Source organism: Notolepis coatsorum (assembly GCF_963971535.1).
Source record: "Notolepis coatsorum genome assembly, chromosome: 4".
Taxonomy (NCBI): Eukaryota; Metazoa; Chordata; class Actinopteri; order Aulopiformes; family Paralepididae; genus Notolepis; species Notolepis coatsorum.
The window spans coordinates 96,277,868-96,301,111 of NC_140168.1; the positions used below are offsets into that span (position 1 = coordinate 96,277,868).

At 42.7% G+C, this 23,244-nt stretch overlaps 1 protein-coding gene across 6 annotated transcripts in view; it reads right to left on the bottom strand.

The window, feature by feature from the left end:
• Positions 1-425: 425 nt before the first annotated feature.
• pum1 (pumilio RNA-binding family member 1) overlaps positions 426-23,244 on the bottom strand; it is a 165,265-nt gene continuing 142,446 nt past the window's right edge. For all 6 annotated transcript variants that reach the window (XM_084313574.1, XM_084313570.1, XM_084313571.1 and 3 more), the window contains 4 exons: positions 19,498-19,623; positions 17,634-17,755; positions 9,029-9,221; positions 426-2,470 (listed from right to left, as the gene is read on the bottom strand). In XM_084313574.1, coding sequence (XP_084169700.1) covers positions 2,339-2,470; positions 9,029-9,221; positions 17,634-17,755; positions 19,498-19,623 — 573 coding nt within the window. In that variant the 3' untranslated portion in view covers positions 426-2,338. The remainder of the gene's footprint in view (positions 2,471-9,028; positions 9,222-17,633; positions 17,756-19,497; positions 19,624-23,244) is intronic.

Genomic DNA, 23,244 nt, shown 5'->3' on the forward strand with positions numbered 1-23,244 from the left:
CAAGCCCTCATAAAAAACACGCTGCCCTCTACTACACTAGGGCGACAGTGGCTCAGGAAGTAGAGCAGTCGTCTGGTAATCACTCAGAAGGTTCCCGGTTCAATTCCGGCGGCGCGTCAAAGTGTCCTTGAGCAAGACACTTAACCCCCAACTGCTCCCGATGAGCAGGTCGGCACCTTGCATGGTCTGCCGTCGGTGTGTGAATGTGTGACTGAATGTGAGGCATAAATAGTAAAGCACTTTGGATAAAAGCACAATATAAATGCACCATTTACTACATAAGACAAAATCCATTCTACACATACCCTTAGTTTGATGTGTGTGAGCAAGAGAGACAGAACATGAAAGAGACTGAACACACCCCAACACAACAAAACACACCGTATTCAAAAGAATCCCAGAAGAAAAACAGCTCGAGACAACAGTGAAATTTTGAAAGTTTTTTTTTGTTCAGTTTTGTTTCAAAATAAAGTCGATCACACAATTGTTTAGAGACAATCTACAACAGGAGTTACAAAAAATAGTTGCCCAGGCAATAAGCATACACAGGTTTCTGTTAACTATACACATATGGTTACAGGTGTGCTCGTAGTAAATATACACAAAGGCTGCCCCAAATGTACACCGCGACGACCGTGCCGGGCTGCGCCTATTTACCCAGAAAAGGGACAGGGACAGTGTGGTACAGCACCGACGGCACTGACAGCACTGACGGCACTAGAGAAATGCCAAAAAAAACAAAACACAAAGAGTCTCCTCTGTACAATCCATGGGTTTTTAAACCCCCTCTCTCCGTAAAAACAGCTGTCTGAGGGGGGGAGGGGAGGGGGGGAGAGGGAGTCAAAACTCACATCCCCCCGCCCCCGACCCTCTCTCCGGGAGACGCGGCGCTTCGTGGGAGAGGGGGGGGAAGCATTCCTATAAAAAAGATCTAAAAAAAAGAAAAGAAAAGAGAAAAGAACAAAGAAACCTTCAAATGTAAAGCGGAGGTACACCGCTACTCTAAACAGAATGTGTCCCGTCGGGAATCGGTGTGGGAGATTTTTCGACTTCTCTTAATTTAAGCAGTGACTGACGAGATAAAGGTAAAACCAAGCGTGGCGGATCTTTGTACAAGTACTACGCTGTATAGAAAGGGCTTTTTTTTCTTCTCAAAACAAAAAATTTGATATTACAATTTACAATATACAACAACTCATATGTCACAACCAAGGAGGTAAGAATATACACTGAAATGCACAGGTTTTTTTTTCTACATTTTTCTTCCCCCCCCCTTTTTTTCTTCTTTTTCTTTTTTCTCCTTTTCTTCTTCTCATACCAAAAAGGGTGGTAAAGCACTTTTACATTACAAGGGTTTACAAATGTACAATTATACAGTCAGAAGAAGTATGTATGGTCAACTACTAGGATACATTATAGATACAGATTCAAACATCAAAAAACCAGAAAAACTACAAAGTTTTATATATATATTTATATATATATATGCAAAGGTCTACACCAAGTATACACGTTATATTTATAGAAGCAAGACCAGAAACGAATCTCCCATGCTAAATGATCTGTCTGCTGGTTAGCCGATGGCATGTGTGGATGTCTATAGGATTCTGTGATGTCAGACAAATTAAATACTTGTTCATTTCATAGTGGTAAAGAACTAGAGTGCGGAGGGGGGTTGTGTGTGTCTGTGTGTGTGTGCGTGTGTCCGTGTGTGTGTGTGTGCAGCAGTAGCAAAAAAAGTGAAATGATTTCTAGTTTATTCGAAACGACGAAAAGGTAACGACAACAAAAAAAAAAAGAGGAAAGAGGGAGCAGAGCGGTGTGGAGCGAAAGAAAGAGTGTCTCACCTCCCCCTCCTCCCTGCCTTCCTCACCCTCCCTCCCCCAGGTCGGCAGAGGCCGGGGCGTGGGGTTTTGGGGGAGGGGTTTGCAAAATAAACAAAAACCAAGGCTGCCCGTAGCAACAGGCTCCTCCGGGGGGGGGGGGGGGGGGGTTACCTTGGGAACTGGGGTATGAGGGTCAGAGGTATGGGGGTCACATGATTGTAGGGTGGGGAGGGTACTGAAGGGGTGGGGTGCAGATAAAGGGTGGTAGACGGGGTATTCTGGGTTCTTGACATGACGACGTCTTGGGGGGGGGGGGGGGGTACAGGGTGGTAGGCGGGGTGTTTTGGGTACTTGACAGCACGTCTCGGGGGGTGGGGGAAGGTACAGGTGATGTCTCGGGGAGGGGGGGGGGTACAGGTGACGTCTCGGGGGGGGGGTGGGGGAAGGTACAGGTGACGTCTCGGGGGGTGGGGGGAGGTACAGGTGACGGGGGGGGGGGGGGGGGGGCTAGTTTACATGATGCCGTTGGGAGGACCACAGAGGGGCCCCAGGTCGACGCCGTTCTTCATGTAGTACTTCTCCAGCTTGGCCAAGATGTGCTTGCCGTACGTGTACTTCCTCAGCGTGGAGATGTGAGGCCGGATCTGGGTAAGGACACAAGGGAGAGAGAGAATGAGGGCCGGCATGAATTGCTTTGATTTCCAAGACGGGTCTGTGTTAATATTTTAGTTGGGGACGGCAAGCTGACGCTGACTGTAGAGTTGTGTATCCAGAATAGGGCTGGGCGATATGGCAAAAAATCATATCGCGATAACGATATGACAATGTTATCATATCATTCGATAATGATTGAAATTGTTATAAGTAAAATTTTTTTTTTTTTTTTAAACAACAGATGTATGTTTATTTTGCAGCAATTCTTTGTCGTTGCCACCATCTTTAGTGTTACATCCCCTCACACTCCAGTTCTCAGGCTGCAGCTGGTTTGAAAGCGAAAGTAAACCGGCTTCTCTGCTGGCTGTGGCTCCAGGGGAGTTGAACAGTTCTGGCTCTGCTAGTTTATTTTCTATCTTTTGGTGCTTATTTGGTGGACAAACCACCGCACATGTGCACCGTGACTCGTGACTGGAGACTAGCTCTGCTAGCACACATAGCCTACTGTGTACAGACGGTTTCAAACTGTATTTTAAATTAGAAAGCAAACAAAATAAATGGACAAGAGAAAAATAAATCTCAATTTGGTCAGTATTGTCATTTGGACAAGCAAAGCCATTACTTTAAGTTGCAGGCAAGAAAGACAAGTCTGTCCACTGTCTCTGGTTTTAAAACTGCCCTGTTGCAGGTCACAAAAAAAATAATATATATATATTCCCCCCCCCCCCCCCCGATATCGATTATTAAAATATATCGCGATATTTATCGTTATCGTTATATCGCCCAGCCCTAAAGAACATGTGATAGTTGGGGTGTTAGACTGTCGAATGTAACTGGATCTACGTGGAGGGCAGACCTGCCATTACACACTTTACTTGCTGGAGGAAAGATGTCATTTTCCTTAACCTTTCTATGACCATATGAACCCTGTAATTAGGGATGTCCCGATCACGTTTTTTTGCTCCCGATCCGATCTTGATCATGTGATTTTGAGTATCTACCGATACCGATATTTCCCGATCTGATCAAAAAAATAGATTTTTTTACTTTTTTTTTTTAATATTCAACAAACATGACCATGTTCACGTCTTAAACTCATACTGACGCCTTAGTTTTGGTTTTAAATTGCATATCATCATTCATTTATTTATTGTCACAGAGCAGAAAAAAGGTATGCAGTCCTCAAGTTCAAGTTAAAAAATTACCACTTTTCTGGGCGCCAGTAAAGAGGTTAAGTAAAAGTAGAAATACCAAGATAAATGAGTACTCTGGTAAAAGTAAAAGTCCTCCTGAAAAAATTACAAATGGTACAAAACAAAGCAGCACGTATAGCGCTTCGCTGTGAGTACAGAACTAATGTTGCAGCGATGCACAGTTGTTTAACTTGGTTACTTGTCAAACATAAATTACTCTGCTCACTCCTTGTATTCACTAGGAATATTCTTGTTACAAAGATCCCCTCAATTTTATATAACAATTTATCAATAAGTCTTGACAGACAACCATTCCACCAGACATGCTTCTGCACGAGGTTTTACACTTCCAAAAGTGAGGTCGAATGCAATGAAGCGAACTGTCATGTTCCGTGGTATGCAGGAATGGAACTCTCTTCCCAGACATGTTAAGCAGGAGAATAGTAAATGTCGTTTCAAAATCGTGGTAAAACAACATTTTCAACCAAAGAAATTGACATTCCCTAATAGATAGTGTGTACGTAAATGAAAATGTATGTGTCTGATAAAGAGATAGGTATATATGGATGAAAAGGCATGTGTCTGATAGGGATATATTAATGTATGTAAAAGCTAAATAGTATATTATGCTGTATTGTATTATGAATTAATTATGAGTAGGTATTATTGTATTGTATTATGAATTCATTCATAAGGAGTATATATTTTTATATTGTATTATGAATTTGATTAGGGTTTTTATTGTTGTTTTAATTGTCTGTATGACATGTAAATGTTGTGAGTGTATAAGGGTTTTTATTGTTGTTTTAATTGTCTGTATGACATATAAATGTTATGAGTGTATAAGGGTTTTTATTGTTGTTTTAATTGTCTGTATGACATGTAAATGTTGTGAGTGTATAAGTCTGTAACTGTATTTTATGTGTTATGGACCCCAGGAAGAATAGCCCCAGCACTGCTGTGGCTAATGGGGATCCAAATAAACTTAAACTATTGAATGTACTTACCAAGTATCTAAAGTAAAAGTGAATCAAGCCATAAACAAAGTGGCCTGTTGGGATGTTAGATCCTAATGTGAAAAACATGTGATTTTATATGTCTGCTCATTTTACCCTTGCTATTATTTGACTTATTTTAACTTTTATCTCTACGCCCCACTATCCGCTGGGTGCATACTCTGACCTTTATCATGTTTTGTAACAGATTACAGAAATTCAAGAAGCCTATTGGAACGTGAGGTTCTGATATGATTTGATTAATATATCTGCATTATTTTATCCCACTTTATGCTTTGCTCTTGCTGCTTGTTTTACACTGATTTTATGTCTTATTTCTTACTGATGTAAAGCACTTTGAACTGCAATCCTCTGTATGAAAGGTGCTATACAAATAAAATTATTATTATTATATGTCAATTAGGGCAATCTGGTCCACACGTTCAAACTTTGAAAAAAGTTTCAGTCAAGCGACCTGTACACACAAGCTACTGCATCAAAGTTACTACTTATGATTAACAAAGGCATTCGTTTTGTGGCATTAATGTTATATAGTTACAGGTTCAATAACATCAGCATTATTTACCTGAGTCGACCATAGCAAGCATTACTCATTCATAGCTCAGTACCTTCCTTTGCTCAGAGAGCCCGTACTGAAATTCTGCAATCTGTTAAAAGTTTTCAATCAGACAAATGTATAGAAAAGCTTTTATAACATTCGTTGCAGTAAAATCATTATGCCTCGTTTGGTCATCCTGCGGAGCGCTGGTAGTCTACTCGTGGCCGGCGGGGAGCTAACTTTATTAGCGCCGGTAGGTTTGTTGTGGTTCAGATCAATGGCGGACATCCCGGAAGTAAAAAAACGAATAAGCGCTTGCCGATTGGTGGCAAGAACAGCAGAGGCGGGTGCAAGCGGTGTGACGTAATTGGCAGAATCGACTGTCAATCAAAATTGTTCTGTTGTCGTCTACCTGCATTGCTTTGGTTGAGAGAGATAGTGCTCTCTTATTAAAACTCATAAACAAGTCTTGAGCAAGACAAGTTAGTCTGTTAGGTTATGAAACTGAACAGTGACATCTCCTTAGCAAATGATCTCAATTCCTTCTATGCGAGGTTTGAGGCTGTGAATAACAACACCAGCCTACAAACCACGGCAATGGGGGGAGGGGGGGGGGGGTCTGCTGATGGAGACTCAGTGTTCAGGGTAACAGAGCATGAGGTGAGACGGATCTTTAAAAAAGTGAATATCAGGAAGGCAGCAGGACCGGACGGCATCCCCGGCCGCGTCCTAAAAGTCTGTGCCGACCAACTGGCCCCGGTATTCACTGACATCTTCAACCTGTCCTTGGAACAGGCTGTCATCCCCACCTGTCTGAAGAAGTCCACCATCATCCCTGTACCCAAAAAATTTACGCCCGCTTGCCTCAACGACTACCGCCCTGTAGCCCTCACCTCCATAGCCATGAAGTGCTTTGAGAAGCTAGTGAAGGGCTACATCTGTTCCTCCCTCCCCATCAACCTGGACCCCCTGCAATTTGCATATCGCCCCAACAGGTCCACGGAGGACGCCATAGCCCATGTGTTGCACACAGCAGCATCACACCTGGACAAGAGGCAGGGGAACTATGTGAGAATGCTGTTCATCGACTACAGCTCAGCATTCAATACCATAGTCCCCTCCAAACTCATAGCCAAGCTCAGGGACCTGAGCTTGAACTATGACCTCTGCCAGTGGGTCCTGGACTTCCTGACGGGCAGACCCCAGGTGGTAAGAGCAGGCAACTGCACCTCCTCATCCATCATGCTCAACATAGGGGCCCCCCAGGGCTGTGTTCTGAGCCCCCTCCTCTACTCCCTGTACACACATGACTGCGTGGCACAGCGGAACAACAACACAATCATCAAATTTGCTGATGACACAGTAGTGGTGGGCCTGATCTCTGCCAACGACGAGAGGGCCTACCTGGAAGAGGTAGAGAATCTGTCACAGTGGTGTCAGGAGAACTGCCTCTCCCTGAACGTCAGCAAAACAAAAGAGATGATTGTGGACTTCAGGAGGTCGGGGGTCAAGGACTACAGCCCCCTCAGCATCGACGGGGCACCGGTTGAGAGAGTGAACAGTTTCAAGTACCTCGGAGCCCACATATCCGAGGACTTGACATGGACACACACATTGACAGTGTTGTGAAGAAGGCACGACAACGCCTCTACTTCCTCAGGCGCCTAAGGAAGTTCCAAGTCAGTCAGAAGATCCTTAGGAACTTCTACTCATGTACAATAGAGAGCATCCTGACTGGCAACATCACCTCCTGGTTTTGGAATAGCACTGCACAAGACCGTAGCAGACTACAAAGAGTGACACGTTCAGCCGAACGCACAATTGGAGGGGGGCTTCCCACCCTCCAGAACATTTACAACATGCGGTGCAGGGGGAAGGCTAAGAAAATTATTAAGGACTCGAGCCACCCGAACAACTGCCTCTTTGAACTGCTGCGGTCAGGCAAGCGATACCGGAGTCTTAAGGCGAGCACAGAAAGACTCAGAAGAAGCTTCTATCCCCAGGCCATCAGGCTGCTAAACGAACAATAAACACTATGCAACAACCATCAAATGCACACAGCACACACACCCACTTAAACCACACAAACACGCTTTATATTTATTGATAAAGGATTTGCACTACAACTCGTACACCCACTGTAAATTGTACCTAAATTGCACCTCATCCCATTTCTGCCTTGCACTATATAGTATTGTATTAGTACACTGCACAGTATTGTATATTATATGGTAACTCAGTTACGTCTATTCTGCATCGAACATTGTACATATGTCTATACTGAACACTGTGACCTCATTTTTTTTTTACTTCTAATTTACATGCTATACTATGTTATTTTATTTCATACTTATCTTGTCTTGCACAGTCTCTGGAGCGTAACAGTAAGAAGCATTTTGTATAAAAGTATTCTGTACTTCTCTGTATGACAACTATTAAAGAAACTTGAAACTTGAAACTTGAGTATTGTATGACTCAGACTTCAGCAATAATCATGACTCATGAGCTGAGCATTATGAAAATAAAAACACATTTATTGGCAGCCTGTAATCATGACGTTTCGGTGTGAACACACCTTCAGAATGGCTTGCATGATGGAATTAATACTATAAACATATTTCTTGATGTTTCCTTTTTTTAAGTAAGTAAAGAGGCCTATGTTCATATCGGTGAGCACAATTTGTAACACAAAAAGAGAGACGTGTAGCCCATTTATTTATTTAATATTTTATTTATTAATTTTATTATTATTATTTAATTTGTTGCCATGCCTAAAATAATAGTCAAGCATAGGGCTAAAACATTTTCATAAACAATAATATATTTTTTTGTTATATGGTTATAATAAAAGCTTTTCTATACATTTGTCTGATTGATTGATTGAAAACTCTATTAACAGATTGCAGAATGGGTACAATACAGTACAGCTCAGTGGACTGGAGGATGAAGACCAGAAAAAGACTTTCGGCTTTTTTACATAAGGGTCCTCCATTTTCAATTCATCAAAACATTTAGAGACATACAAATATAGTCATTAAAAAAAAAAAAAAAAATATATATATATATATATATATATATATATATATATATATATATATATATAATATATATATATATTTTTGCCACAAATATCGGTATCGGCCGATTGTGTTAGTTGAACAATCGGTATCAGTGGCAAATTTTCATATCGGTGCATCCCTAACTAGACTAGACAAATATCAAGATGTATCCATCAGTGGACCAATTGCATGCTTTCACAGAGGACGAGAAGCCTTCAGTCGACTCCTTCAGACACCCCCCCCCCCCCCCACAGCCCAAATGGAATGATCTAAAAATATATATATTATTTTTTGCATTGGGGGGGCAGGGTGGTGTTAGTCGACTACCAGTTGGCACATTTTGGCCAATCAAAGTCGACTATACAATTCCTTAGTTGGGGACAGACCTAATGTCAATATATACATGGCCCTCCTCCCCCGCTGCTCTGACCCACCTCGTGCTGCTCTCTGACCCACCTCGTGGTGCTCTCTGACCCACCTCGTGCTGCTCTCTGACCCACCTCGTGCTGCTCTCTGACCCACCTCGTGCTGCTCTCTGACCCACCTCGTGCTGCTCTCTGACCCACCTCGTGCTGCTCTCTGACCCACCTCGTGCTGCTCTCTGACCCACCTCGTGCTGCTCTCTGACCCACCTCGTGCTGCTCTCTGACCCACCTCGTGCTGCTCTCTGACCCACCTCGTGCTGCTCTCTGACCCACCTCGTGCTGCTCTCTGACCCACCTCGTGCTGCTCTCTGACCCACCTTGTGCATGACGATCTTGCGCTGGGTGGGCTCCGCCACGTCGATCATCTTCTGCACCACGTAGTTGGCGTACTGGTCCTTCATCATGGTGTATAAGGCACTGTGAGGGCCCTCTGTCAGGCTGCACACCTCGTCGATCAGCAGCGCCCGCTCCGCCCGCGACGCGTGGGTCACACACTTCTCCACCACGTTGCTGAAGGGGAGGGGTTAAAGGTCAAGTTCAAGATGAGTCAAATACACAACACAGGGGGCGTCGCGGCAGGTCATGAAATGCTTGTGTCAATGGTGCACAATTAAGAAACGACAATAGGTGGTAGTAGTGACATAAAAATAAAATATAAAATGAGGTAAGATAAAATAGTCAATTAATTACATAGTGTCTTGTAGGGCTGGGCAATTAATCGGAAAAAAATCGCGATCTCGATTCATAGACCTATGCAATCTCATTTCTAAGTTATGATGATTTTTTTTATATAAAAAAAATAAAAAAGTTATTAAAGTTTATTTTTTTGACTTTTGACTTTACTTTTTAAATTATTTTATTGAAAGAATAAGAATCGTGAGAGAATCATGATCTCAATTCTTAGAGAGAAAAATCGTGATTCACATTTTAGCAAGAATCGCCCAGCCCTAGTGTCTTGCGTGTAGTGCATGTGCATGATAAGGTGCAGGGTGTGTGTGTGTGTGTGTCTAATAACAATAAGTAGTAGTATTACCACGATAAATAAAATTACGTGTATATAAAAATGAGGTAAGATCAAATAAAATAGTACATTTCTACAGAAAGTGTCTCGCGTAAAAGTGTATGTGCATCTTAAGGTGCAGTGCAGGGTGCATGCGTCTTGTGTGTGTGCGCTCAAGAGTTTTTTTTATTTATTTTTTAAAGGTGTGTTTAAGAGAGGCTTAAAAACAACTATAGATGACCACGAATATAGATGCGAATATAGAAAACAATCATATGGCCGCATGCACAGCTTACACTGGTCCACAAACACATCAGTATAATGGGCCAGAGTGAGGATGGAATGGGTGCTACAGTACGTGGAGTTTGGGTCAGCTCGGCTGATGCAATCCATGGATTTCAGTGGGCTTTTATCAGAGTATATTGCAGTATATTTGTACTTGCTATCAGGGAACGACCTACTCCATAGTATATTGCAGTATATTTGTACTTGCTATCAGGGAACGACCTACACCATAGTATATTGCAGTATATTTGTACTTGCTATCAGGGAACGACCTACACCATAGTATATTGCAGTATATTTGTACTTGCTATCAGGGAACGACCTACTACACCATGTGCACCAAGGTGTGAAAACCAAGTTAAACATTTATCGGTATACAGAAATTCAGGACTCAAGTCTCGTGTTACATCAGCTGATAGTCTGCTCTGTTCCGGTTTACATATTATGGTCTGGATCAATTGGAACATCTAGGTCGTTACCTAGCAACTGAAAATGCAGTTGAAAAGATTGTTAAGGTCCGAGAACAATAATACTGTATGAATTGAGTGGATGATGATGGATGATGATGTTGGTTTAGTTATCCAGTAATTGTTTTTTTTTTACCGGAAAAAGCTGGGCCGGGACACTGTCCGTGGTGCTGAATTGGACAGTGGAGAGGTTTCTCTCTCTCTCTCAAGAACATTCACTTATACAAAAACGTATAGATTTTGAGGGTCTCTCCATTTATTTAACTCGACACAGTTTAACAACATTATGGCTAAGCTAGTCGGACACCAGACTTCTGGGATGTGTTATGCATGAGAGTCTATTGATGAGGCTCATTTTATTTGGAATATAAAGTATAAGCAAAAACCTACTTTTAAATAAAAGAAATGATAAATCTACATGCCTTGATGATATCATTCTTTATAAAGCCTGTAAATAGTTTTTAAGATCAATGAACCGATACTATTTGAGTAGAATTTCTCCCATGTGTCTAACAGAAACCCTGTTAGTTATGAAATGAAAAGGTGAGCAAGTCACAAACTCAAGTTAATACAAATAAAAAGGATAAAAAAAAAAAAACACACTAATAATACAATATACCATTTAGTCAGGTGAAAACCATGTATCTTCAATGTTACATGCTTCACTACGTAGTAGGGATGGGTACTGAATCCGGTACTTTTAAGGGTATCGACCGAATCACGTCGGTACTACAGAGTACCGATTCACGTGAGATCCACTGGTGCCAAATTTCTGTACTGTATAAAAAAAAAATATATATATATATATATTTTTTAATTATCTTTATTATCTTCTTCCTGGTCATGCAGGACCGACAGAGGAGAGGGAGAAACGGGAGGAGAAGAAGGGAAGACATGCGGCATATGGTCACCGGGTGTGGGAAACGAACCCGGGACGACCGCTTCGCGACGGTATCAGTTCAAATGTGAACGGTACCCTACCCTAGGGGTGGACGGTATGGTCTAAAATGTATATCACGGTATAATTTGAAGCATAGACGGTAACGGTATATATCACGGTATCATCGTTTTTGATAATTTTTTTTTTTTTTTTTTTTTTATAAAATATATATATTATATAATTAGACTTGTACTGGTATTATCTGCGAGACATCGCCACCACGCAACACGCTCCACTGTCTGTGTGTACTCTAGTAGCCTCCAGCTACGGCCAGGATTCTCCGGAGCTGCACCTGGACCTATACTCGAGTAGCCTCGAGCAGAGCTACGGCCAGGATTCTCCGGCGCTGCACCTGGACCCTATTGTATTGGTATTATAACGTTAGCAAGCCCTCAGCTCGAATACGCATCGAATCAGTGTTATAAGACATTGATATCATGAGCTATCTGTAGCTACTGCATATATAACGTTAATACAACGCCTCAGTGAATTATTTAGTTCAATGGGACATTTCGTTTTGAACGGTGAACTAACTTGCGTTAACGTGAGCTAACAGGTAGCATACACGTCTCTAGTACTAGACTTTGTGGAGCGTTTGTTGATGTCAGGAGCTATCGGTAGCTGGCCGACTAGATACCGTTCGGTTAGACAATGCCCCATCATGTATTAAACTAAAAGTGAATAGTTGACTGGGTCATTTTGTAACGGTAGCTAAGCTAACGTTAGCTCAGGGAGACGCCGACAGCTTCCGTGTCCCGTCCCACTAGACTACTAGACCCGTGTTTACATGCGTGCGGTAGGGGCTGGCACGCCCACTGCGCGAAGCCTCCTAAATAACTTTTTCCAGTTCGCACATATCTATTATCTATGACTAATTCTATCTATTTTTAGGGGCAAATGCGAGTGAAATAGTCGCGCTGTGGTTACATGACGTCATTGCTATTTTAGAGCTGCACTACCGGTTACACGGTATACTCAAAATCCATACCGTAGAGCAAATTCATACCGTTTATACCGTATACCGTTTATACCGTCCACCCCTACCCTACCCTACTACATAGTGAATCTAATATCCATGACACCTATTGAGGGTGGGTGGGTAGGTGAAGAGGATGGATGGTACAGGGGGTGAGAATGTGAGTGTGTCTGTGGGTGTCGAGGGGGGGGGGGGAGATGTTGTGGGTGGGTGGTTTCTTGAGCAGATGAATGTCTGGGTCTAAGTAGGGCGGGGGGTATGTTGATATATATATATATATGAAATATATTGGGTCCATAGATAGTATTCCTGTGTTGTTCCCGTGTGCCTTAACCCTTTGGAGGCCAAACCCGAGATAAGTCGGGTTAACTCGCCATGCTCTGGGCGCCAAACCCGAGAAATCCCGGGTTTTAATCGATATTTATTTTATTCGCTATATCCATTCATTTTTCATCCATCCAGCCTGACGTTATCATTGGGAATGGGTCTGAGCTCGCAAAGGGCAAATACCGCCACCTAACGTCTCCCGGATGGTATTGCACATCATTGGAATCCCTCTGGCTGGGGCTGTGCATCAATCTAAGAAGTCCGGTCCAGGGTTTCCTTCTCGGGCATGCAGTATCGTTATAACACACTGATTAGGGACACTCGGAGCAGCGTGGAATATGTGTTTTGGACATATAACGTTGGATCAATAAACGCGATCAATATTTGGAATGGCAATCAGGAATTGGATTAATCTTTTTGCAGGACATCAGATGTGAGGTAAGGACTTTATGTTACGAATCTTGGGTTAATCCGATGTTCCTTTCACCGCCATCGGAGCGCGTGTGTGTGTGTGAGGTTCGCGCAGACCAATGTACGGAGAAGCGATTTTTCAGACCCTACTTCTGTTCGCCCATGATGACACATCATATCAATAATCTAGCGTTTATTTGAAAACAATTCATAAATCAAGCGACAAATGGCACGATTTCTAATGAAATACATTGAAGCTCGAGTTTATTGAGATGAGACAGAATGCTCTAGAAATATATTCATATTCATCACGGTATAAAACGGAAATGTATGTATGAAAAAATTATCCGTTTCGTGCATGTTGACTGGAAGCAACTCACTGACGATCACTGTGTTATTTAGATCTATTGCTATTATATTTGATATATTTTAAGCACTCGTAAATAAGTCCTATCCTACATTGGATAAAGCACTGGCGGTGAAGGGCCATCAGCGCCCTCTGCTGTTGGCGCCGGAAGTGTTAATACTGGATTGCACTGGGGTGTGCACGGGTATCTCTATACCAGTGGTGCCCAACCAGTCGATCGCGGGCTGATTTCAAGTAGATCTCGATTAATAAAACTAGATTATTAAATTTTTTTTTTTTGTTGCAAAATCAACTCTGCCTCTCCTTATTAACTACAACAAGCAATGCTGTTTGTTATTTAAGATGAGGTCTGACTCGGCACTGACCGATTTGTGTTCATTATGCTGCTTTTATAAAGCCTCAAATGACGGCTTACAATATACAATTTTGGCTGGTAGCTCTCGGCTAGGTGGTAAATAAAAAAGTAGATCTTGGTTCAAAAAAGGCTGGGCACCCCTGCTCTATATGGAGGTGTTGGTGCACACCCTAGTGTCATCCCAGGTGTATGTGATGGTGTGTATCTGTGTATCTAATGTTAGTGAGGGCATGTCTACTTTGTACACTAACGGCTTTTATTACAAACAACATGAAACGGTTAAGCAGCATTGCTATGCTACACTTTGAGCTACTAAAAGTAAACTGCTGTTTTGCAGTTGTATTAATGTTACTGTGATAAGCTACTAAAAGTAAAGAGGACTAACATTACTGTGATACGCTACTAAAAGTAAACAGGACTCAACATTACTGTGATAAGCTGTTCTTTCAGTGAGATTCACATATGCATCGACGTGGATGTCATCCTAACGCCACTAGGGGGCAGAGCGGCTAAGTGTGAGTGAGTGAATGAGTGAATGAGTTCAGCTGCCAGTCCTAGAGGTGCTTCTCATCTAAAAACAACAGCTGGTCTCAGGTCAGCCTGTGAGTGGAGTGTGTCACTCAAGGTTCCCACAGACATTGCAAAATGAAACTCAAGGACTTTCAAGTACTTTTCTAAGCACTATTTTTCATTTTAAAAGGGCATTTAAAATGATACAATTCACTTTTAAATGCCCTTTTTATAGAAAGAAATCTGATCCAATATGTATGGCTTAAAACCAATTTCCGACAATTAGTTAGACTTAAAATTAAAGAAAATCTATTTCTTGATTCAGAAAATGTTTATCATGGGTGAACAAAACTTTCAATGCGAATGGTTGATTTGAATTTCAAGGACCTTTTAACACTTTGAATGCCCAACCCGAGTTTTCTCGGGTTTCCCCCCCGCGGGTTGAATGCCCATAACGAGAATATTCGTTTTTTCTCGTTTTTATTTTATTTTTATTAGCGATCTGAATTCATATTTCATCAACCGAGTCTACCGTTGGTAAATCAGCCACCCCAGGCGCTCAGATGTGAAAAAAGCGCCCCCTATCGTCTCCCAGATGGTAATTCACCCTTTTGGATTGGACTCAATGAAAATGGATGGGGAAAAAAACCCCGGACTCCACATTTTACTTCTCACGCATGTAACCGGGGCCGATCAGCTTCATGCTGGACCCTCAGCACAGCGTGTATACGCTGTTTTACAGTATACGCGTGGGATCAATAAAAGGATCGATTTTTGGAATGGTCGATCAGGAATTGGAATAATACATTTGGATACCATCTGATCTCAGGTAAGGAATCTATTTTTACCAGTATTAGGATAATCAGACCTTTTTTTCATGGAGATATAAGCTTTCCCCCTATATGTGATGTGGCTGTTTTGACTGTGCAAGTGATCAGGAAATAAGAGAATCGATTTACAGCTTGCAGCACCAGCGTGCATACGTACACATACTATCGATAATCTAGCGTTTATTTGAAAACGATTCATAAATAGGCCGAACAATGACAACGTTCTAGAATATTACAGTACATCAGCGTTTATCAGGGATTCTTTTTTTTCCTTCTTGAAAACGAAGGCTTTTCAAAATGCTATAAAACGGAAATGAACAGATAAAAAAACAATCCGCTTCGACAATGTTGACTGGAAATGGGTCATTGATAATGCGACGGGCAGATTAGACACATAGCCATAATTTTAAACATAGATTAGGCGATATTAACGTTAACATTGAGGTGGTTGCTGGGCATTCAAGGGGGTAAAAAGGAAAACACGGCCGGCTCTGAAAGTGTTAAGCACCTTGTTAAAATTTTTGCTGTTTTCAAGGAATTCCAGGCCTTGAATTTGTGGGGTAAAAAAATCAAGCACTTCAAGGACCTTGTGCGAACCCTGGTCACTGCAAGGTAGTGAGGGACAGGTGGGTGGTTTATTATCCCCCGGGGGGAGATGAGGGCGTCTCAGCAGCAAGTGACATCATCAGCGAGTGAGTCACAGTGTTGCGCTGCTCTTCACCCATAATCCTTCACCATTACTGAAAAATGTAGTAATTATCTTTTGACAAAGATAAAAAAAAAAAAATGACCTTCCTGGGTGCGTTTGAAAAAGTAAATTGTACACACAGGCAACTCTAAAGTTTAACCAAGAATGTAAATCTTCAAAGGATATACTGGGGCAAACGAGTGCAGGGTTCCCACAGACATTGCAAAATGAAATTCAAGGACCTTTTTTTTTTTTTAAGATTAATTTTTTGGCGTTTTTTTTTTTATTGCTTTATTGCTACTGGGCAGTCCAGTAGAGAGAGACAGAGGAGGAACGGGATACAGAGTGGGGGGAAGACATTCGGCAAATAACGACGGGTTCGGGAGTCGAACCCGGGTCGGCCGTGTCGCGGCTGAGCGCGTGTGGTTCGCCAGTGGGGCGCCCCAAATTCAAGGACTTTCAGGTACTTTTCCAAGCACTATTTTTCATTTTAACCTGTTCCATCCGACGGGACCGGATCCGGTCCCAAAATGGCATCTGGTCATAAATCAATATTTTTCAGAGTGATGCAAAAAGATTTGCGATTTTAAAATCAAACGTATTCAAGTATTAACATCACTAACACATGTCACAAAAGCATGTAGAATGTATATTATCATCAATACGTTAGTTTAGCAATAGGTTAAAAGTGCCATTAGATAGTTTTAAGTTTTCGATTTACTGAAGTTGCGAGACGGCGACCATTTTGGAAATTTTGAACCATGGGAATTGTAGTCTTTTTGAGGCCATGTGTGGAGGGCATCTATAGCTGCCGATCAGCGTTTTTCCGAACTACACTTCCTGGCAGATTCTGTGGGGGTTCAAAGTTCAGCGCTCTGAATTAATTATATTATTCGGGATAATAAGCCACAAAAGGTAACGTTTTTGACAAATATTGAAAGGCAGTTAGTTTCTCTTCCCTATTGTTAGCATGTAGCAACAATTAGATCTGAAATTAGTTTCAAAATGGTTGCACTGTGGTGAAAATAAAAAGGTACAGTAAATTACGGTAGATATCATTATCTGTTCTTATGCACGCAGTCGCCTGGTGATACTAAATCCAAATAGAACTGGGGCATTTGAAAGATAATATATGTATATATATATAAATGTGCGAATTGGCTATAATAAGGTAATTTATAAGCCTCCTATTCTATATTCTATAATATTTAAAATAGCATTGGTCCGGATGGGAGAATTCAGTACTGTATCTACAGAACCTACTGTTTAATCATCTTCCCTTTATAATTTCCTTAGATTTCTTGTACACATAATCTCAAGAAGGAACTGAACGAGATCAGTGGCAGTTTTTTATGCTTGGTCATTATTAGCATGGTGTTATTCACTGTCAAAGATGCAAAGAAAAATCATAATTCATATTCTCCTTTGTTTCATCACAATTTAAGCAAGCCTAGTAATAGACACAATATTTCTGACACTGAATACATTCCCTGAGGTCCATAGATGTACCTAGATCCCAATAATATGCAAATGGTCCTTGTAGAAGTGGAGCAATATTCCATTTACCTAGGTATATATTTTAGGCGGATTTTCACCACGGGTGGAACAGGTTAAAAGGATTAACTTTTTTTAATTAACTTTTAAATGCAGTTTTTCTTATAAAAAAAATTGGATCCAATATTTATTCCGACACTTTAGAAAAATAAATAAAAAGTATTAATTGATGTGTATGTGTGTGTGTGTGTGTGTGTGTGCTTTGTTTTCACCTGGCGAACTTGTGTTGGCTGAGTCCCAGGACGTTGCCTCTGATCTCAGCCACGATCTTGCTCTTGTCCTCTGCCCGGCCGTGTTCCAATACATGCTGGATCACATAGTTACCATACTGGTCCTAGAGAGAGACAGAGAGCGAGGGAGAGAGAGACAGAGACAGAGACAGAGACAGAGACAGAGAGAGAGAGAGAGAGAGAGAGAGAGAGAGAGAGAGAGCGAGAGAGAGAGAGACAGAGAGAGAGAGAGAGCGAGATAGAGAGAGAGAGAGAGAGAGAGACAGAGAGAGAGAGAGAGAGAGAGAGCGAGAGAGCGACAGAGAGAGACAGAGAGAGAGAGACAGAGACAGACAGACGGAGAGAGAGACAGAGAAATCTTTAGCACAATTCTTTGCTTATTTTTCTACATAGTATATTTGATTACAAAGTTGCAATGTGACACAGCTCTGTTCACACATTTCTATATTCTAGGCCTATATTATATTTTATTTTAATTGTACATCGATTTTTATAAGTTTTGAGTGTTTTGATTGCTTTGATTGTTCTAAAGCTGGCTTTGGCAATGCAATGTTTCCCATGTCAAGAAAGCCCTTTTTAATTAAATTTAATTGAGATGGACAAGAGGCAGAGAAAGCATGAGGGAGAGAGAGACAGAGAGCATGAGGGAGAGAGCATGAGGGAGAGAGAGACAGAGAGCATGAGGGAGAGAGCATGAGGGAGAGAGAGACAGAGAGCATGAGGGAGAGAGAGACAGAGAGCATGAGGGAGAGAGCATGAGGGAGAGAGAGACAGAGAGCATGAGGGAGAGAGCATGAGGGAGAGAGACAGAGAGCATGAGGGAGAGAGAGACAGAGAGCATGAGGGAGAGAGCATGAGAGAGACAGAGAGAGACAGAGCATGAGGGAGAAAGAGCATGAGAGAGAGACAAAGAGCATGAGAGAAAGAGCATGAGAGAGAGCATGAGAGAGAGAGACAAAGAGCATGAGAGAGAAAGAGAGCATGTGAGAGAGAGACAAAGAGCATGAGAGAAAGAGCATGTGAGAGAGAGCATGAGAGAGAGAGACAAAGAGCATGTGAGAGAGCATGTGAGAGAGAGCATGTGAGAGAGACAAAGAGCATGAGAGAGAGAGCATGTGAGAGAGACAAAGAGCACAAGAGACAAAGAGCATGAGAGAGAGAGAGAGACAAAGAGCATGAGAGACAAAGAGCATGAGAGACAGAGAGAGACAAAGAGCATGAGAGACAAAGAGCATGAGAGAGAGCATGAGAGAGAGACAAAGAGCATGAGAGAGAGACAAAGAGCATGAGAGAGAGAGAGACAAAGAGCATGAGAGAGAGAGCATGAGAGAGAGACAAAGAGCATGAGAGAGAGAGACAAGGAGCATGAGAGAGAGAGAGAGAGAGAGACAAAGAGCATGAGAGAGAAAGAGCATGAGAGAGAAAGAGCATGAGAGAGAAAGAGCATGAGAGAGAAAGAGCATGAGAGAGAAAGAGCATGAGAGAGAAAGAGCATGAGAGAGAAAGAGCATGAGGAGAGCTGTAAGAGAATTAATCTCAAAACCCCACCCCTTTTCTTGATCCTCCAATCACAACTGTTGCATTCCTCAAATAAACAAAAGGTTCTTCCTTTGAACAAAACACAATTTAACCCTTTCACTGCCACACGACAGAAGGTTATCCCTTTACTATCACACAACCGACGGCGATGCTCCATCATTAGCATCATTAGCTCCGCTAAATGCTAATGATGGAGCATCGCCGTCGGTTGTGTGATAGGGATAACCTTCTGTATTGTCACAGTGAAAGGGTTAACCGGCTGCCGTGTGGCAGTGAGAGGGTTACTGCTGCGTGTAGAACCTGTTACCTGGACCAGCTGCTCCGTGTGTTGGTGCAGCTCCTCTAGTATAGGCAGGGTCTGTTCCGGAAGGCAGTGTTCTAGAATGCGCTGGATGACTCGACAGCCGTAGGGGTGTGTAGAGAGCGCGAACACCTGCAACACACACACACACACATTAACCGATCGGTACCGGGCCGAGATTTATTTCACGTCATACTAGTGTTGTCACGATACTGGAATTTCGACTTCGATACGATACCTTGAAAAGTATCGATACTTTCAATACCAAAAAAAAAAATTTAAATAATTTTTTTTATTATTATATATATATATTTTTTTTTAACAAATTTTGCTTTTGTTGCTGGTTGATTCTCCTCAGCTTCTCTCTGGTACTATACGAGAAGATAAATACACTTTTAAAACCCTTTGTTTATCTTTAGATCAGAGAGAGAAAGAGAGTGGCTGCTGGAGATTTTAGGGAGAGAGAGTTCTCTGGAGCTATGCTCGGAGCATTTATTAACGTTACATTTTCAACAACATTGCTGCTAATTGGACACTTCATGGAGGCGGGGTAACGTTGTGTCGAGTTCATGTGTGTACTGGTGTAGGATGGGCTCCGGCTCCGCTCGACCTAACGTTGGAAACGGGGTAGTTGTGTCGAGTTCATGCGTGTACTGGTGTAGGATGGGCTCCGGCTCCGCTCGACCTAACGTTGGAAACGGGGTAGTTGTGTCGAGTTCATGCGTGTACTAGTGTAGTGGGCTCGGCTTGACGTTACTCCGTTTCCATGAAGTAATAGGTGGCCAGCTAGCTAGCATTAAGCTAACGGAGGAACGACAGCTAACGTTAGCTAATAATAGCGTTGTTTACAAACTGAAGACAGGGCTGCGCTGCCCGGCTGTGAGGGGAGGAGGCTGCAGCAGCTTGTGTCTGTTGCTCTGAGCGAGGAGGAGGAGGCGGAAGGGCAAGGCTCTGGCAGCGCGTCTGTCTGTCAACAACTTGCGGGAGCAAGCCAGCTGGTACCGATACTGCAGAAAGTATCGGTACTTCGGGAAATGAGTATTGAAGCAGTTTTAAATATTCAGTATCGATATGTATCGATACTTCGATATTTTTGACAACACTACGTCATACATATGACATGTCTACCGTTATATCAGATAAACAGTCCACTGCTCGTGTTACACTCTCTGATCTCAGAGCTCCACAAGAGAAATATACATCGTTATGCATCTACAACACACACAGAAATACACACACACACACACACACACACAGAAATACATACATACACACATACAGAAATACATACACACTAGGGCTGTCCCCGATTAAGGATTTGGATAGTCGACTTTGATTGGCTGAAATTAGCCGATAGTCGACTATATATTTTTTTTAAAATGTTTATTAAATTTTTATTTATTAAAAAATTTATTAATTAATAATTGTATCATTACATTTGGGCTGTGGGGGGTGCTTAATGTCTGAAGGAGTCGACTGAAGGCTTCTTGTCCTCTGCTAAAGGATGCAATTGGTCCACTGATGGATACATCTCGATATTAAGTCTCCACACAGACAGACAGACAGACAGACTCTGAGCCCAGGCCTCTAGTAACACCAGCTGGACGCCGGCTTCACAAACATGTGAAGTCACCACGCTCTCCTCAGCAGTGTTCATTTCCTCAGCTATTTTTTATTCTAGTTTTAGCCTTAGTCATATGTCAAATGCTCTTTTTCGTTTATCATATTTAGTCACCTTCATTTAGTCTTCGTTTAGTCTCGATTTAGTCTTTTTTGTTTTGTCTCGCCACTCGGTTACAGCCTCATAAATTGGCGTGAGCTTTTTCTAAACAAAAACAAGCTCATGTTAGTGCTAGCTGGTTACTTATTTTATTTATAATTTTTTTTTAAAAGATATGTTTTCGGGGGCGACTGGGTGGCGCAGCGGAGATTGCGCTCGTCACCAATGCAAGAGACTCCGGTCTCGAATCCGGGTGTCAGCGTTGCCTCCGGCTTGGGCCGGCCGTCATACTAACTCATTGGCAGAGTCAGCGGGTGGGAAGTCCATGGGTGGTAATCTGGACGTTGTGGACAGCGACTCCTACAGGTCGGTTGGGGGACGCCTGCACAGCAGAGACAGGAAATGGCGGGGGCAGTGTGAGCCTCCCACACGTTACTCCTCGCCAATGAGTCCGCGCTGGCAGGTGAAAAGATGCGACAGGCTGCCTCCTCGTGTACCGGAGGGGACACGTGATGCAAGGCTTCTATCCGCCCTACAACCGACCAGAGGGGGGCATAGTCGAGCAACGTTCAAGACAGGGGAGGGGAGAATTGGAAACACGAAATTGGGATGGGAGAAAAATAGAAAAATAAGGAGAAAAAGTGGATAAAAAAAAGATATGTTTTTGGCATTTTACAGCTTTATTGAGGACAGGACAGTTGTAGAGGAGAGTTGGGTGAAGAGGAGGAGAGGACATGAAACACAAGTTCTGGGCCGGATTCGAACCCAGGACGTTGTGAGCACGCTGCGCCCTATGTAAGCTATTTAATGTGTTCTATGTGTTTATTGATGCTGACGTTATTAGGTGGAGTTGCAGGGCGCGCGCCTGTGACAGGTCCGTTGTTGTGTTGTGGAGTGGAAAGAGGAAGAAAACCGTTATGTTGATGTTCAGATATCAATTCTCCCGTGGTTTTATTTGACTATAGTTTTAAAGTATAGGCGGACTATTCCTCGGTTACATTGGTGGCAGAGGTATGATTGTTTCCTGCATTAGTGTCCAGCGTGAGAAGTAAAGGGAATGTGAGAATGATTAGAGATGATTTGACAGCTAGCTAGTTGCTAATGCTAACAGTAACGTAGCACTTATTTTCAAACTAGTCTCCTCCTCGTCTTTTACTTTCAACAATACATTCTGCTGGCGGCTGGGTGGCGCAGCGGACATTGCGCTCGTCACCAACGCAAGAGACACCGGGTTCGACTCCGGCTGTCTGCGTTGCCTCCGGCTTGGGCCGGCCATCATACTAACTCATTGGCAGAGTCAGCGGGTGGAAGTCCATGGGTGGTAATCTGGACGTTGTGGACAGCGACTCCTACAGGTCGGTTGGGGGACGCCTGCACAGCAGAGACAGGAAATGGCGGGGGCAGTGTGAGCCTCCCACACGTTACTCCTCGCCAATGAGTCCGCGCTGGCAGGTGAAAAGATGCGACAGGCTGCCTCCTCGTGTACCGGAGGGGACACGTGATGCAAGGCTTCTATCCGCCCTACAACCGACCAGAGGGGGGCATAGTCGAGCAACGTTCAAGACAGGGGAGGGGAGAATTGGAAACACGAAATTGGGATGGGAGAAAAATAGAAAAATAAGGAGAAAAAGTGGATAAAAAAAATATATGTTTTTGGCATTTTACAGCTTTATTGAGGACAGGACAGTTGTAGAGGAGAGTTGGGTGAAGAGGAGGAGAGGACATGATTGGAACCCAGGACGTTGTGAGCACGCTGCGCCCTATGTAAGCTATTTAATGTGTTCTATGTGTTTATTGATGCTGACGTTATTAGGTGGAGTTGCAGGGCGCGCGCCTGTGACAGGTCCGTTGTTGTGTTGTGGAGTGGAAAGAGGAAGAAAACCGTTATGTTGATGTTCAGATATCAATTCTCCCGTGGTTTTATTTGACTATAGTTTTAAAGTATAGGCGGACTATTCCTCGGTTACATTGGTGGCAGAGGTATGATTGTTTCCTGCATTAGTGTCCAGCGTGAGAAGTAAAGGGAATGTGAG